Source organism: Lithobates pipiens, unplaced genomic scaffold (assembly GCF_037356315.1).
Source record: "Lithobates pipiens isolate NorthernLeopardFrog02 unplaced genomic scaffold, aLitPip1_a1.2 Scaffold_25, whole genome shotgun sequence".
NCBI lineage: Eukaryota > Metazoa > Chordata > Amphibia > Anura > Ranidae > Lithobates > Lithobates pipiens.
Window position 1 is genome coordinate 91,754,619 of NW_027507787.1, and position 14,430 is coordinate 91,769,048.

General features: G+C 43.0%; 1 protein-coding gene across 2 annotated transcripts in view; it reads right to left on the reverse strand.

Annotated features, from left to right (window-relative positions):
• Positions 1–14,430, reverse strand: part of KDM2A (lysine demethylase 2A) — a 213,559-nt gene that overhangs the window by 51,062 nt on the left and 148,067 nt on the right. For both annotated transcript variants that reach the window (XM_077454675.1, XM_077454676.1), the window contains exons 14-15: positions 6,018–6,290; positions 5,592–5,723 (exon numbers count right to left, since the gene is read on the reverse strand). In XM_077454675.1, coding sequence (XP_077310801.1) covers positions 5,592–5,723; positions 6,018–6,290 — 405 coding nt within the window. The remainder of the gene's footprint in view (positions 1–5,591; positions 5,724–6,017; positions 6,291–14,430) is intronic.

The window sequence follows — 14,430 nt, forward strand, 5'->3', positions numbered from 1 at the left end:
AAACCTGTAGACTTTACCTTACACATGAGCCGTGTGTGTGGAACTGTATCGAACGCTTTCGTAAAAGCCAAGTATACCACGTCCACCGCCACCCCTCTGAATGAAATACTTGTATAGCGCACAATGCGAACTGAATAGCCTCTAGGCGCTGTGGCGAGCTTTGTTCATCAGCTAAAAGAGGAAGGTCTTAAGTTTTTTCCTAAAAGCCAGGTGATTTTCTTCCAGACGGATGTCGATTGGTAGAGCATTCCATAGCCGGGGCCCTTGGACAGCGAATCTCCGATCCCCCTTGGATTTATACCGGGCTTTGGGCACGAGGAGGAGGTTTTTGTTAGCAGATCGAAGACTGCGGTTTGGTGTGTAATGATGTATTTTCTCCATTAGGTATTGCGGAGCTTCTCTATGCACGCATTTATGGGTGAGGCAAAGGGTTTTGAACGTGATCCGATTTTTTACAGTTAGCCAATGTAAGCTCCTCAGCGAAGGAGAGATGGATTCCCATGGTTTTTTCCTGTTATCAGCCTTGCCGCCGTGTTTTGGATAAGTTGTAATCGCGCAAGTTGATATTGAGGTAATCCTATGTAAAGCGAGTTTGCGTAGTCCAGTCGCGAATTGATGATTGTTCCAATTACCACTGCCTTGTCCTTCTTTGGGATAAAAGGGACAAGTCTGCGAAGCATGCGCAGCAGACGGTGAGATCCCCTGACTACTGCTCCTATTTGCGCATCCATTGACATTTGTGCGTCTAATATAACCCCAAGACTCTTGGCTTTGGTTTTTGGGGAGATAGCCTGCCCAAAGACAGTTATTGGAGACCAGGGGGTTTTGGTTGCGGGTTTATGATTTGGGTGCAAGATAAGCAGCTCCGTTTTTGATTCGTTCAGTTGGAGGGAGTTGGTGGTCATCCAGTGCTCTATTGATCTGAGGCAATTTTCAAGTTGTTGTTGGTGATCTTTTTTCCCCATTGACCCTTAAATAAAGTTGTGCGTCGTCAGCGTAAGAGTGGAAGCAAAGGTCTGAGCATCTGATGATTTGGAGCAGTGGGCGGATGTAAATGTTAAAGAGAACGGGTGACAAAGGAGAGCCTTGAGGGACCCCGCAGGTGACTGTCCGAGATTCGGAGAAGTATTTTCCTAGTTTCACTGTCTGTGACAGATTTCCTAGGAAGGACGCGAACCATTGGAGATCTATGTCTTGGACTCCGGCTACTTCTGTGAGGCAGACGAGTAGAGTGTTGTGATCTACTGTATCAAACGCTGCACTTAGGTCTAACAGTACGAGGAGACTCGGCTCTCCGTCATCTGCTGCTTCGAGGGCATCATCCCAGATCTTCAGGAGTGCTGTTTCTGTTCCATGACCTGGGCGGAAGCCTGATTGCAGCGGGTCCAGGAGTTTGTTAGTATCCAGGTGGAGTTGTAGCTGATGTACTACTGCTTTCTCCATGATCTTGGAAATGGTATTGAGGCTTGTAATTGGCCTGCGGTTGTTTGGGTCCTGAGGGTTCAGGTTTGGTTTTTTGAGTGAAGGTCCAAGGTTTTACTTACCACCTCATAAAAAGAAATCAGGTTTGTCTGACAGCTTCTCTCTTTCATGAATCCATGCTGTCTGTTGCATAAAATATTTTTTTCCTGCAAGAACTCGTCTATGTGGTCTTTTGTTAATCGCTCCAGTATCTTCCCAACTATAGAAGTTAAACCAACAGGTCTATAGTTACTTGGTAAAGACTTTGTTCCCTTTTTAAATATAGGCACCACATTTGTTGTGCGCCAATCCAGTGGTACTATTCCTGTCAATGAGTAGCTAAAAATTAGATACAATGGCTTTGAAATTACAGAGCTCAATTCTTTTAGGATCCGTGGGTGGATGCCATCAGGTCCAGGTGCTTTATCCACCTTTATTCTGCCCAAATATTTCTGGACCATATCACTTTTGAGCCATTGTGGATTTGGGGCTGCGTCACTACCACCCCCATTATAGACATGAGCTCCCCCATGCTCCTTTGTATACACAGAGCTGAAGAAAGTATTTAATAAGTTAGCCTTCTCTTTGTCCCCAGTCACCCACTCTAGATTGTTTTGTAAAGGGCCTACATGCTCAGACTTAAACTTTTTACTATTAATAGATTTGAAGAATTTTTTGGGGGTTGTCCTACTATCTTTTGCAATCTGTCTTTCATTTTGAATTTTTGCATCCTTGATTTACCTTTTACATATTCTGTTATATTCTTTGTAACATTTAAATGACACTAGCGTTCCTTCATTTTTATATTTTTTAAAAGCTCTTTTTTTATAGTTTATAGCTTTTTTAACTTTGGCAGTGAGCCACATCGGTTTTATTTTTAGCCTTTTAAACTTATTGCCCATGGGAATATACTTTGCCGTGAGATCACAAACAGTCTTTTTGAAGAATTCCCATTTCTGTTCTGTGCCCATTGATGCCAGTATTCCCTCCCAGTCTAAGCCCTGGAGAGCAGCCCTCATCCTTGTAAAATTTGCTCTCTTGAAATTAGGTGTTTTTATCTTCCCCGTATGTGATTTTTGCTTACAGCTAACATCAAATGAAATCATGTTATGGTCACTGCTACTCAGGTGTTCCTTTATCTGAACATTAGCAATACGTTCTCCATGGTTTGAGATTACCAGCTCCAACAGAGCATCATTCCTAGTTGGGGCCTCAATAAACTGGACCATACAATTGTGCTGCAATAGGTTTATACATTTTTGCCCTTTAACTGTCCCAGCAGTGCCATTACCCCAGTCAATTTCTGGGTAGTTAAAATCCCCCATTATTATCACTGTCCCAGCCCTTTCTATCTGTGCAAGGAGCTGAGTCTCCACCTCCTCATTAACATTGGGTGGTCTATAACAAACTCCAATGATTAACTTTGAACTACGCACATCTGTATGCAGTTCCACCCATAATGCTTCGGACTCATCACACTCTCCGTCCACCAGGTCCTCTTTCTCACTCGCTTTGAGATCACTTCTCACATACAGACAGACCCCTCCCCCTTTCCTTTTCACTGTGTCTTTCCGAAAGAGTGCATAGCCAGGAATATTAATAGCCCAGTCATGTGAGGAATGAAGCAATACCGATTACATCATAGCTCTCCTAATGCACCAGAGCTTCCAACTCACCTATTTTGCTTGGCAGACTTCTGGCATTGGTGAACAAACATTTTAATGCATTAATATATTTTGACCGGTCACATACTATCCTCTTGGGTGTTCCAAGATTACAACTAGGACTTGCTACTATGTTTACCTTGGGTTTATGTGCTTTATTTACCCTACCACTAATGCTAATATTACCCTCTAGAATATGCTCCATGCTGACTCTCTATCTCTGGACCCTCCCCCCCATTGCCTAGTTTAAAAACCCCTCTAACTTTTTGGCCATCCTTAATCCCAGCTGATCTGCACTCTCCTCATTTAGGTGCAGTCCGTCCCTTCTATAGTACCGGTTATTGACTGAGAAGTCGTCCCAGTCCTCCAGGAACCCAAACCCCTCCTTACTTCACCAGCTTTTGAGCTACTTGTTTACTTGCCTAATCTCCCTCTTCCTTTCTGGTGTGGCTCGATGTACCGGTAGTATTCCTGAGAATACTACCTTGGAGGTCCTTTTCCTCAATTTAGCTCCCAAGTCCCTAAAATCATTCTTTAGGACACTCAATCTGCCTCTGACTTTGTCATTGGTGCCAATGCGCACCATGACAGCTGGGTCTTCCCCAGCCCCTCCCAGTAATCTGTCCACCAGATCCGTGATGTGCCGAACCCGAGCGCCCGGCAGACAACATACAGTTCGGCACTTCAGGTTGTTGTTACAGATTGGCCGCTCTGTCCTCCTAATTGAGTCCCCTACCACCAGAATCTGTCTTTGCTTTCCCTTCGCCCCCCCCCACCACTCTCACTGGAGGAGTTCTTCCCCTGGCAGCTAGGAGAATCCCTCAGCTCCATTAGTGCTGGTCCCTGACTGGGATCACCAATGTCACTCAATGGAGCGTACTTATTGGGATGCTCCAGCCCTGGATCAGCCTCCCTGGCACTTGCCCCTCTACCCTTCCTGACTGGCACCCATCTACTCTCTGCTAGTGCCTGCACCTCTTTGTCTCCACCCACCTCTGTGCTGGCCCCCACCGGCACCTGCCGTGTACATTCCTGGCTCTCATTTAGGGTGGAGGGTCCTCTCAGTGCTGACAGTTGCTTCCCCAGATTCAGAACCTAGGCTTCCAGGGAAACAGTGCACTTACATTTTGCACAGCAGTATTCACCCTTGATCAGATGATCACGGAATGCATACATGACGCAAGATGTACACCGAGTCGCCTCTCCACACCCGCCAGTCATTGTACCTATTAATTTAATGAGGATAAGAGATTATACCCAGTCCAAATTACCTAACAACTAGCTTCCTGACACTAATACTCTACAAGACAGTACACAGGTACTCACAGACCAGCGTGCACCCACAATACACAAGTACTAACGACACACACACACTACTCAGACAACACTCTGGTACTCACTACAAAGGTATTATGACCCCTGTTATAACCTCCTGTTTTAAACTCTGGTTTTTAACTCACCACTTAGACAGTTCCCACAGACTCAAGATGAGCAGGCTCACAATGAGTTCTACAGAAAGTTATATAGACCTCAAGCACCTGTGCCCAATTAACCACTCCCCTTAATTAGTAGGCTGAAGGAAGTATAGAAAGAAAAACTATTTAAAAAGTTTCAGAAAATGGTATTAAAAAGCTACAAGGAAAAGCCCCAAAAGAACCTAAAAATGCAACCCAGCAGTCACCAGCAGTCAAAAAGCAATACTTATACACACTCCACTCAAGGCTGCACTGTTCAGTTTACAACCAGCAGTTTGGCAATTTCACATGAGTTCTACAGAAGGTTATATAGACCTCAAGCACTTGTGCCCAATTAACCATTCCCCTTAATTAGCAGGCTGAAGGAAGTAAAGAAAGAAAGAAAAAAAAAACTATTTAAAAAGGGTCAGAAAATGGTATTAAAAAAGCTACAAGGAAAAGCCCCAAAAGAACCTAAAAATGCAACCCAGCAGTCAAAAAGCAATAGTTATTCACACTCCACTCAAGGCTCCACTGTTCAGTTTACAACCAGCAGTTTGGCCCCGTGTACGCCAAGAAAACTATTTTACAGGTAAGCCGTTATAAAAATCCTATTTTTAGTGTGGTTTGATGCATTCAGGTAGCATCCAGCCTTCATTTTCACAGATTTAGAACCAGAGAAAACAAGCAGGAAACCTAGCCGCTACAAGATGAATGGCAGAATGAAAATGAGAATGTCAGCCACCTCATGATATAACAGTGGTAACTGACAGATCCCTAAAGTGTACTGAAGGCAGCTCTGTCTCACAATCATCATCCTAAAACTTGATAAATATCTTCCGTCCCTTGGTGCAACAGCTTTGCCCACTCTGTCAGCGTTTGAGACACCAGGAAAATAGCCAAGACCACCCGAAGCACCGAACCCGAAATAGTGAGTGCGGCTCAGAGACTCTGCCAAATTCAAAATCGAGCTTTAATATTTACTGGAAAGATAACAGGATTGGGTACTCACATCTAGGCAGGTAGGATGTACAATCTCATTGCACACCGAGCACTCCATCAGCTTCCGCTCAAAGTCTTGAGAGTCATTTGTCTGGTCCACCTCCCCACATACGGCACAGGTCACAGAATGGGGCAATCTGGGCTGAATGATAAAGGATAGCTTCATTAGTGAGATAAATTATGAAGGCATTTGTGAGAGGGATGCCTCAAATCCACAGATGTATAGTAATTCGAGTCCAGCTCTGAGGGTTCATCACCAGCGAGTAATAATTTTTTTTTTTTTTTTTTTTTTTATTCTTCAGGCTGGTCATGTTATGTGCTGGGTCTTCTTCCTCATCACCCTTTTTCCCCCCACAGAGAGTGGACCTATGTTTCAATACACAGCAAGAGCATGCTCCAATGGTATTTTTTTTACAGATTAAGGCTAGATACTCACCGCAAGGCACTGCCTTTGCATACATGATTGCTTCATTCGGCCTGGACCACCAAACTTCTTCATATCTTTACAGTAGTGGCAAGTCCCACACTCCCTCTGAAGACACGCCTGACATTTCCGGCACCTAACCCGCCGCCTTCGGACACCGGATGATGCAGCCGTGTGACCAGAAATTGTACCCGCGGGCCGAGTAGTGGACACCGCATGTCTGGCTGCTGGCCGCATGATGTGAGGTTTGGTGAACTGGATTTTGGGCCGTAGATGAACCTTATACTAAAAGAGGTAGTAAAAAAAAAAAAAAAAAATGAATTAAAAAAAAGGTAATGATAATTTCCATACATTTTTAATATTTGTTATATTCAGGACTGAAATTTCAAAACAATTTTCAATTGCAGCCAGCAGAGGGAAAGCATCAAACCATAAATACAGTTTTTTTAAAACTACAAACATCTGAATTACTCAGAGGAAGCCAAATAACTCCTCTCTCGAGCAGGGATTGACCATCTGGCCAGATATACAGGAGTCTACCAACTAATATGACAACAGATATGGGCTATCGGTTTAGAAATCAAAATAATCAAATATTATAAAATCAATCAACTTGTAAGTATAAAGAACAAACAACCTTTATAAAAAAGGCATATAGGTTCGCTTTCCACTCTTCCCATAAGGACTTTTGGTACAGGACAGTCTGCAACCAGGTTATCAAGTTAGGCCGGACATACACCATTTCAAACCATTATCGATCAACTTGGGATTTGCTTGGAATTATTTCAAATGGCTGTTATAGCAGCTAGCAATAATCACAGTCTTTTAACACCCCCCCCCCCCCCTTCGAGAGCAGACAATTGCCTAGCAGGTGGGCTTTCCCTTTCCCCTGTCAGCACAGTCTGTGTTGGAGAAATCGAGCTTGCCTTAGCCTTCGTGGAAGCTCCTATGCAGTTGACCAAGATGCAGCCTTAAAATTCAAGAACCCAACCCACAACTCCTCCTATTTGGCCATATCTAAACAAAAGCAAAATTCAAGACGGGGAGAAACGCCTCAGAGCTGCCACACATTGCTTTTTTTGCATCCCAATCCACCTGGGCCTGACACCAACCGCACTGCCATGAGCAGCCAGATCTATGGGGGCTCCTTTTACCAGACCACTATGGTTCCAATTACAGCCTACAACAGGGACAAGGCATAACCCAGGCACCCACTCCAGGGTAGAGTCTGCCCCAGTAGAAGACCTCACAACTGCCATATCAGCTAACTTCAGGCTCGGTTCACACTACTGCGAATTGTATACAGGATCCACACATCCAATTCACAAAAGCAAGAGATTCAAGATGCTTGAGGCGGTTCACATATCTTTGGCGCAGCTCCGATGCAAATTTGCAAAAGAGCCCTGTGCGTCTTTTGGTCCATTTCAGGCAAATTCAGCCCAAAATTAGGGCTGAAATCGGAACTGAAATGGTGAAACAGGACACACAGGACCCCTGCTGCGAGCCGCATCTCCATGCAGTGTGGACTGAGTCTGAACTTTTTAGATAAATCCCCCCATCCAAGGCAGACCGCAATGCTTTGTCTGCCCACACAGAAAAGCAAAATCAGTCAATGCTCTACAAGTCACCACTTTGAAACTCCCCACATCATCGGTCATGGATAACTGGATACGAGCCTTTGAATTCTAACTTATATCGACTTTTTAGGGATCATAGAACATGGGTTTCAGACTAGCAGAACATCCCCTTGCATTTTTTGCCAAATTGGAAAAAAAAACGCAACATACCCTTTGACAGACATCTCTCAGAACACTTTGGAACATACCATCCTAGAGCCTCTACTCAAATAGTATAGAGACATTGGCACAACATACACATGGGGCTCCACCTCAAAGTACAGAAGGACACAAGGGTAGTTGTAGTCTGAACCCCAAGCAGACATTTCACCCATGCTTGAACACCTCGGCATTCCCCCTCGCCAACTAGCCAATTGGCTATGCAGCTTGCCTGACTGAATGACCAAAGCCTCGCAAGATCCTGGAGACCCACTCAAGACCTTCACATGTATAACAAACCTCTAAAGCAACGAGCAAGCATCACATTACATTCCTGATACCCAGCTACCTCTGAAACTAAATGAACATACATTGCCAAAAGTTGAGGCTTGCTTGATTACCTTTTTGAACAACACTGGTTTCACAGAAAAATTCCATGGGCAACTCCCACCATGGGTGAGGTCTATCTTATTTTTGTTCAACTTGCAGCTCCATACATATTGCCTCCTAATTCAATTATGACACCTCCAGATAATCAAAACAAAAGCAATCTTCATTGAAACAAACTTTGTGTTTCTCCATTTAAGTTACTTTAATTGAACCTGCCACTTTATCCATGTCACTCTGGCAGTATACAGACTACCAGCTAGTATGTCCATGATTGCATGAGTCCATTGCATTTGTGTCTCCATATGACTTCATATAACTTGATACCACTCCTCTAATTACTATCATCATTGAAGTATTACTTCCTTCCACACTGATTTATAGCCTCAGATCTTGACCGTTTTGACTCTCATTTTTGCCCAATTTTAAAAACGGACAATTTTTCCATACCTATCCAGGTAATTGAGTGTCATGTGATGCTATATTTAGTCTTATCCATTGGTCATTGATGCCCTTTGGTGTGACTGTATGCATGCTAGAGAGCCCAGGCTGTGTCTTAATCTACTTTCTTGACAACATTGTCACAAATGTTTTAACTATGGTATGGTGAAGGTTTTTTATTTGTGTTCTTGTGGTGATCAATTACTATTTTTGTATCAATACATTTTATACTCATGCTGCACTATTCTTCCCTTTCTCTATAACACTCTGATGGACAGTAGACAGGGACAACATAACATATAACCACTAATCAATACAGTTCGATTAAGGGGAGTAAAATAGGTACCCTTTGTCCAGAAAATGCCTTACCGATCAAGGAAGTCTGATAACTCAAAATGTAAGCAAAAGGCTTACCTCAGCCGGCTGATTATCAGAAATTCCCGGATCGTCTCAAGCTCCTCGTTTCGGATACTCAGGGTCACCTGATAACCCCTCCTGGCCTGGCTTCGCCACCTGAAATGGATATTTTGATGATAGGCAACTCCTATCCTCATATTGATTAGTGGTTCCAAATTAATAACTACTGCAGTAGGGAACAGACACAAAAGATACGCTCAGCATCTTTCCAAATAACCGTTCTCCTTTATTATGACGCATTTGAAGGTTTTTATACACACAATTACGTAGGTATCACATTAATATTACAATTGTACGTTTATGGTAACAAGGAGCGTTACATAGGCAGGCTAATTCTAATCTCGACTTGAAAGAATGCAAAACGTACTGAAAACATTGTTAGTGCCGTGTGCACAGTGAGGGCATTGTGCAATACATATAAAATAGAATACAATTATATACAGGACCTACAAATTTCCATTACAGTGTTTCTATATGGAGCCCCTTTGTTAACCTTTGCCCTTTATGAGCCGAGGTTATATTTTTTTGTACTTTAATTGAACCTGCCTAATTGATGTGATGCTTGCTGTTCCCTGAAATGGCCACAGCAAGTGCCCGCTTATCACCATCGACAATGTCTCATGATGCCCACACACACGTCCTCTCTGTAGGTCTCATACATACACCTTGTCCCGTAGTTGCAGATTGCTAGGCACACCATGTTGAGGTCCAGGGGACATTGACTGGGTCCTCTTAACTAAGAAATTGTAGCGGGCTGATGAGCCTCCATATGGACTTCCAAAACCTTGGATCAGATCCCCCTCACCTGACATTACAGGAGTAATAAGATCTATTATAGGATTTTCAATTGATACCTTCACTTCACTCATCCTCACCTGGCATGCCAAGTGCTCCCTTCCCCCATGTTCTGCCACCAACACCTGCATAAGCAATCTCCAGGTACTGTCTGGCTTAACCAAGGGGTGTTTGGTTTTTCCCCATCTAGTTATACCTGTGGCTCAGAGTCATACCCTCCACTGCCCACCCATCTTCTCATCCTTACCCCTTTCACCACCAGGACACCAGGCAGGGGATGGAGCTAGACACCAAACACCTCCATAATCTCTGCTCTCTCCATCATTTCCTACCTTCTCTTTCCACTATCAGTTCTCAGAGGGTCATGACCTTTCTTTTAAGGCCCTCCTTGTAATCATGCATTTGCTTTTTCTTAAAGTGACACTAAGCTGGTTTGAAAAGAAAAAAATTTATTTGTGTATTAAAAAACAAAAAAACGAACAAAGTACCTTCTATTGTTCTCAGCCTCCTTCATATATCCAAATTCCTTGTTTGTTTTTCTGCTGTAACCCGACTGTTAGAGGGTGGCTACGTTCTTTCCCCATGGTTCCATTGCATGTTCGAAATTCACCACCCTCACTTACTCCAAAGAGGGACTAGAACAGTGTTTCTTTGCTGGGGTTCTGCCACAAATAAAAACTGAGGTGGAAGTATAACTGCTGAAAGTTGTTTCCAATGCACATGGACAGGGAGTACTGTCAGCACACATTCATATCCAATGCCTCCTCTGTAGTTCTGACTCCTGTAAAATTTAGATGGTGGGGCCGGGTGGAGTGGACAGAGCGGTAGCACATGGCAGGAGCAGGAGGAGAGATTCTGTATGACATAAAGCTATTATGATCTCACCTCCAGCTACATTCGGTCCAATCCAGCCTTATGCTCCCACTCTCTGCAGTCAGCACTGCCATACACAGGATCTCACCTCCTGCTACATTCAGCAGCATGTTCCCACTCTCTGCAGTCTGTATCCAGCCATTGCCACACACAGGATCTAACCTGCTTCTACATTCAGTAATGTGCTCCAGCAATCTGTACTCCTAATGGCACAGGAGCTAGAACTACAGTGGAGGCATAGGGTATCAATGTGTGCAGACAGTACCCAGTGTCAGCATGCACTGAAAACATTGGGCGGATACACATCTGGGCACAATGTTGATGTGCGGCGGATCAAGGGTCCCCCCCCCCCCCCCCCGAGGTAAAAGGGTTGAGAAAACCTGGAATAAAGGGCTTGTAGTGTGTAAGGAGCAATGTACATGATCAAAACATTTACTGCTCATTCCAAACAACCACAAGTGGTTGGGGGGGGGGGGGGAATTAGAGCTTAGGGAGCTCACGGGAGGACATTACAATGAGGCTGAAAAACACAGGAAGAAACAAATTTCATGCAAAAAAAAGATTACAGGCCCATTAAGCAGTGAAGGTGTATGGATTATTTTTTAACTATAAAGGAATCGCTTAGTGCCACTTATATTAAATATTGCCACCTTCACTTGGCTGCCTCCTGTAGAATAGGCAACAAAACCTTTGCAGCCCACGTGCCAATGACTATCACTCTCTCTCCAAATCAACTCCCCACCAACCTGGCACCTCTCTGAAACGCTTCTCCAAAACTTCAATCACAACCACAGAACTGGCATGGGAACTAGAAGCACAGTTTGTGACCAACATCTACCTCGATGTGTCACCGCACTGAGACTTGGAGGCCCACATGCCCTATTGTGAACATGGATTTCAGCTTAAAAAGCAGAAAGACACGCTATAGAATTACTCACACAGATACATCACCCCAAGACATTACAGAAATGTAAACAATTACCTTCCACACTACTCTCAGAATTAACTCCAGTCCATCAGTCTAGCTGGAGCCGAAGCCACCCTGGCCATTTGTAGACACAGCTTCTATGAGCATGGTAACCAACATAGCAAGTCACTGCTCAATTTCCTCAAACCAGATTAGTGCCTAATACGCTTCACCCTCAGCATGGATTAAAGTAAAGGAACTTTTTTAGAACCAGTCAGCCTCAATAACGGTATTCAACAGGGTTGCCCGTTCTCAAACCTCATCTTCATATTAACCCTGGAACCCACTTTTATGCTGCATACAGTCAAAACTGAATATAAGTATTCATTTGAAAATAATACCACTAATTGGCAAACGCCACAAGGTCTCAGCATATGCAGACCACCTTCTCTTTTTTCTCAGTCAGATATCAATCACTACCCAATCGTGTTTTCTGAATTCAAGCTAAAAGTGAGAACTTTTGAACTTCCACATCAATTATCAGAGGATCTGAAGCACATAGTCCCACCCTATCCAATGCAGTCCTTCACAAAAATTAAAAAAATTACACTAAACTACTCTTTTTTTTCTTTTTCTTACATCAATTGTTCTAAAATAAAGTATATGCCACGGCTTAATTTTTTGTATGTTTTAGTTACCAGACAGCAGAGGCTACATGCAGTATCAAATAGAGTACATAAAATTACCCGTGAGAATACAAATATAAAAAGGAATCAATATTCATCACTTCTAAAAATGTTACACAACACACATGCCATAAGAAACCAAATTTTTATCTCCAATAATTTGGACCACCAATGCACCTCAGAGCCTGGCAATTGCTTTTTCTTCTTTACCCCCAAAGGGTTAACAGTAACCTCAGCATACTTAAAAACGTGAGAGTAAAATATTCAAAGGAAAAAAAATTCACAGAAAAAGACAAGCTCAGCTACAACATGTCCTGTAAAGTGTGTGAAACTTCTGCTCCAACCATCCACTCCCGGGATTATCCCTCCTCGTCTCTTCCCATGGACAGATATCCACTTCTGCATCTAATGTGTCAGTAGAGTCAACCCAAGGAAAACAAACCTTCCTACATTATTTTTTTTGGACATCCCTGGGCCTCATATGTCATGCGGTAGAGCAGAATATCTGTATTGACCAGTTTTATTTGCATCCCCAAGGTTAGGTTTTCTGCATTTATCCACCTCCTTGTTTTAAGCCTGTGGACATAGAAGGGGGAGAAGTCTAAGGAACAATTTTGCAGCCACATCCATTTCCTCACCCACAATAGCTCCCAGTAGACATACTAAGGGGTTATACATACATTGGGAAGGCCAAACTTGTCAGCAATAATCGCTGTCACTTGAGACCAGGGCCTATGGCTTGCCATTTATTTTTAAGTCTCTTACTGTTTTCAGACTTCTTTTTCTGTCCTCTGCACGTTCCCTATCCTCCACTGAAGCACCTCACAACTAGTAGTGTAGAGCAAGCAGCGCCGTTATTTCTGGTCTCTATTACAACTCCCATGTGTAGTCCATCTTGGGGGCAAACAGGAGAGGGTGGCTATACTCGCATAGAAAAGGGGGAGGGGGGGTTATGGAGTACAAATGTAGTCACCCTAGAACAGGAAGGGTGAGAATAGCAGAAAAAAGTTGCCATTTGAGAGATGAAATTACTAAAACAGTGAACAAGTGAGATATAGCAGATACATGCTATTTATATTTAAACAATTTGTAATTTACATTTATTTTACAAAAAATACAAGTTCAGTGTCCTTTTAAGACTAATCTTGCCTTCAAGTGGGCATCCTCACATAATCGATACCTTGGCATTCAACTGTTCAACTATAGGCTCTGAACCCCATACCACTCATCTACTTATTTCAGAAAGATTTTTCCAGTTTGGAACTCAAATAAACTTCCCTGAGATGGGAAGATGTAATGCCAAGAAATAGAACTTGCTTCCACATATGCTCTCTCTCTGTTACAGACCGTGCCTGTTCACATCCTCACTACTTATTTTAAATCCACCCAGAATATTGTTAAATCAGGGCCTGCGGCTATCATAATGGTGCTGCATCCAAAATATATAAAACCAAAAAGAACCCAGCGGACTTTTGAGGCACCAAAAACCAAATCCATCTTACAAATGAAACATTAACCAGTTCCCACCCAGGTCAATTCTGACATTTCTCTCCTACATGTAAAAATCTGTATTTGTTTGCTAGAAAAAAACTTGCCAGTTAGAACTTGTCACCATATGCAGTATCACCAGATAGTCCAGAATCGGCTAGACAAAATCCATCTCAGTCTTTCTGGTATAATACAGACCCTTCTCCCTGCCACGTATTGTCACATGGACTTTCTAAAAGACTTCTCCATCACAACAACCCCAAATATACAGCCAATGTCACAAATAACTAGCTTCAGTGTAAAGAACAAGGAGTCCTGGAAGTGATGGTTGGCCCCTGCAGAGCCCTGATCTCATCTGTCTGGGATGAAATGAAGAGACAGGAGGATTTGAGGTTGCCTACATCCATAGAAGATCTGTGGTTAGTTCTCCAAGATGTTTGGAACAATCTACCTGCTGAGTTCCTTCAAAAAAAATAAAACGCAAGTCTACCTAAAAGAATTGATGCTGTTTTGAAGGGTGGTCACACCGAATATTGATTTACATTCTTCTTCTGTTTGCTCATTTTGCATTTTGTAAATTTTTAAAAATAAACAATTAAAAAGTCTATTTTTGAAAGCATTCTTACTTTACAAAAAGTTCACAGCTGCCTAAAACT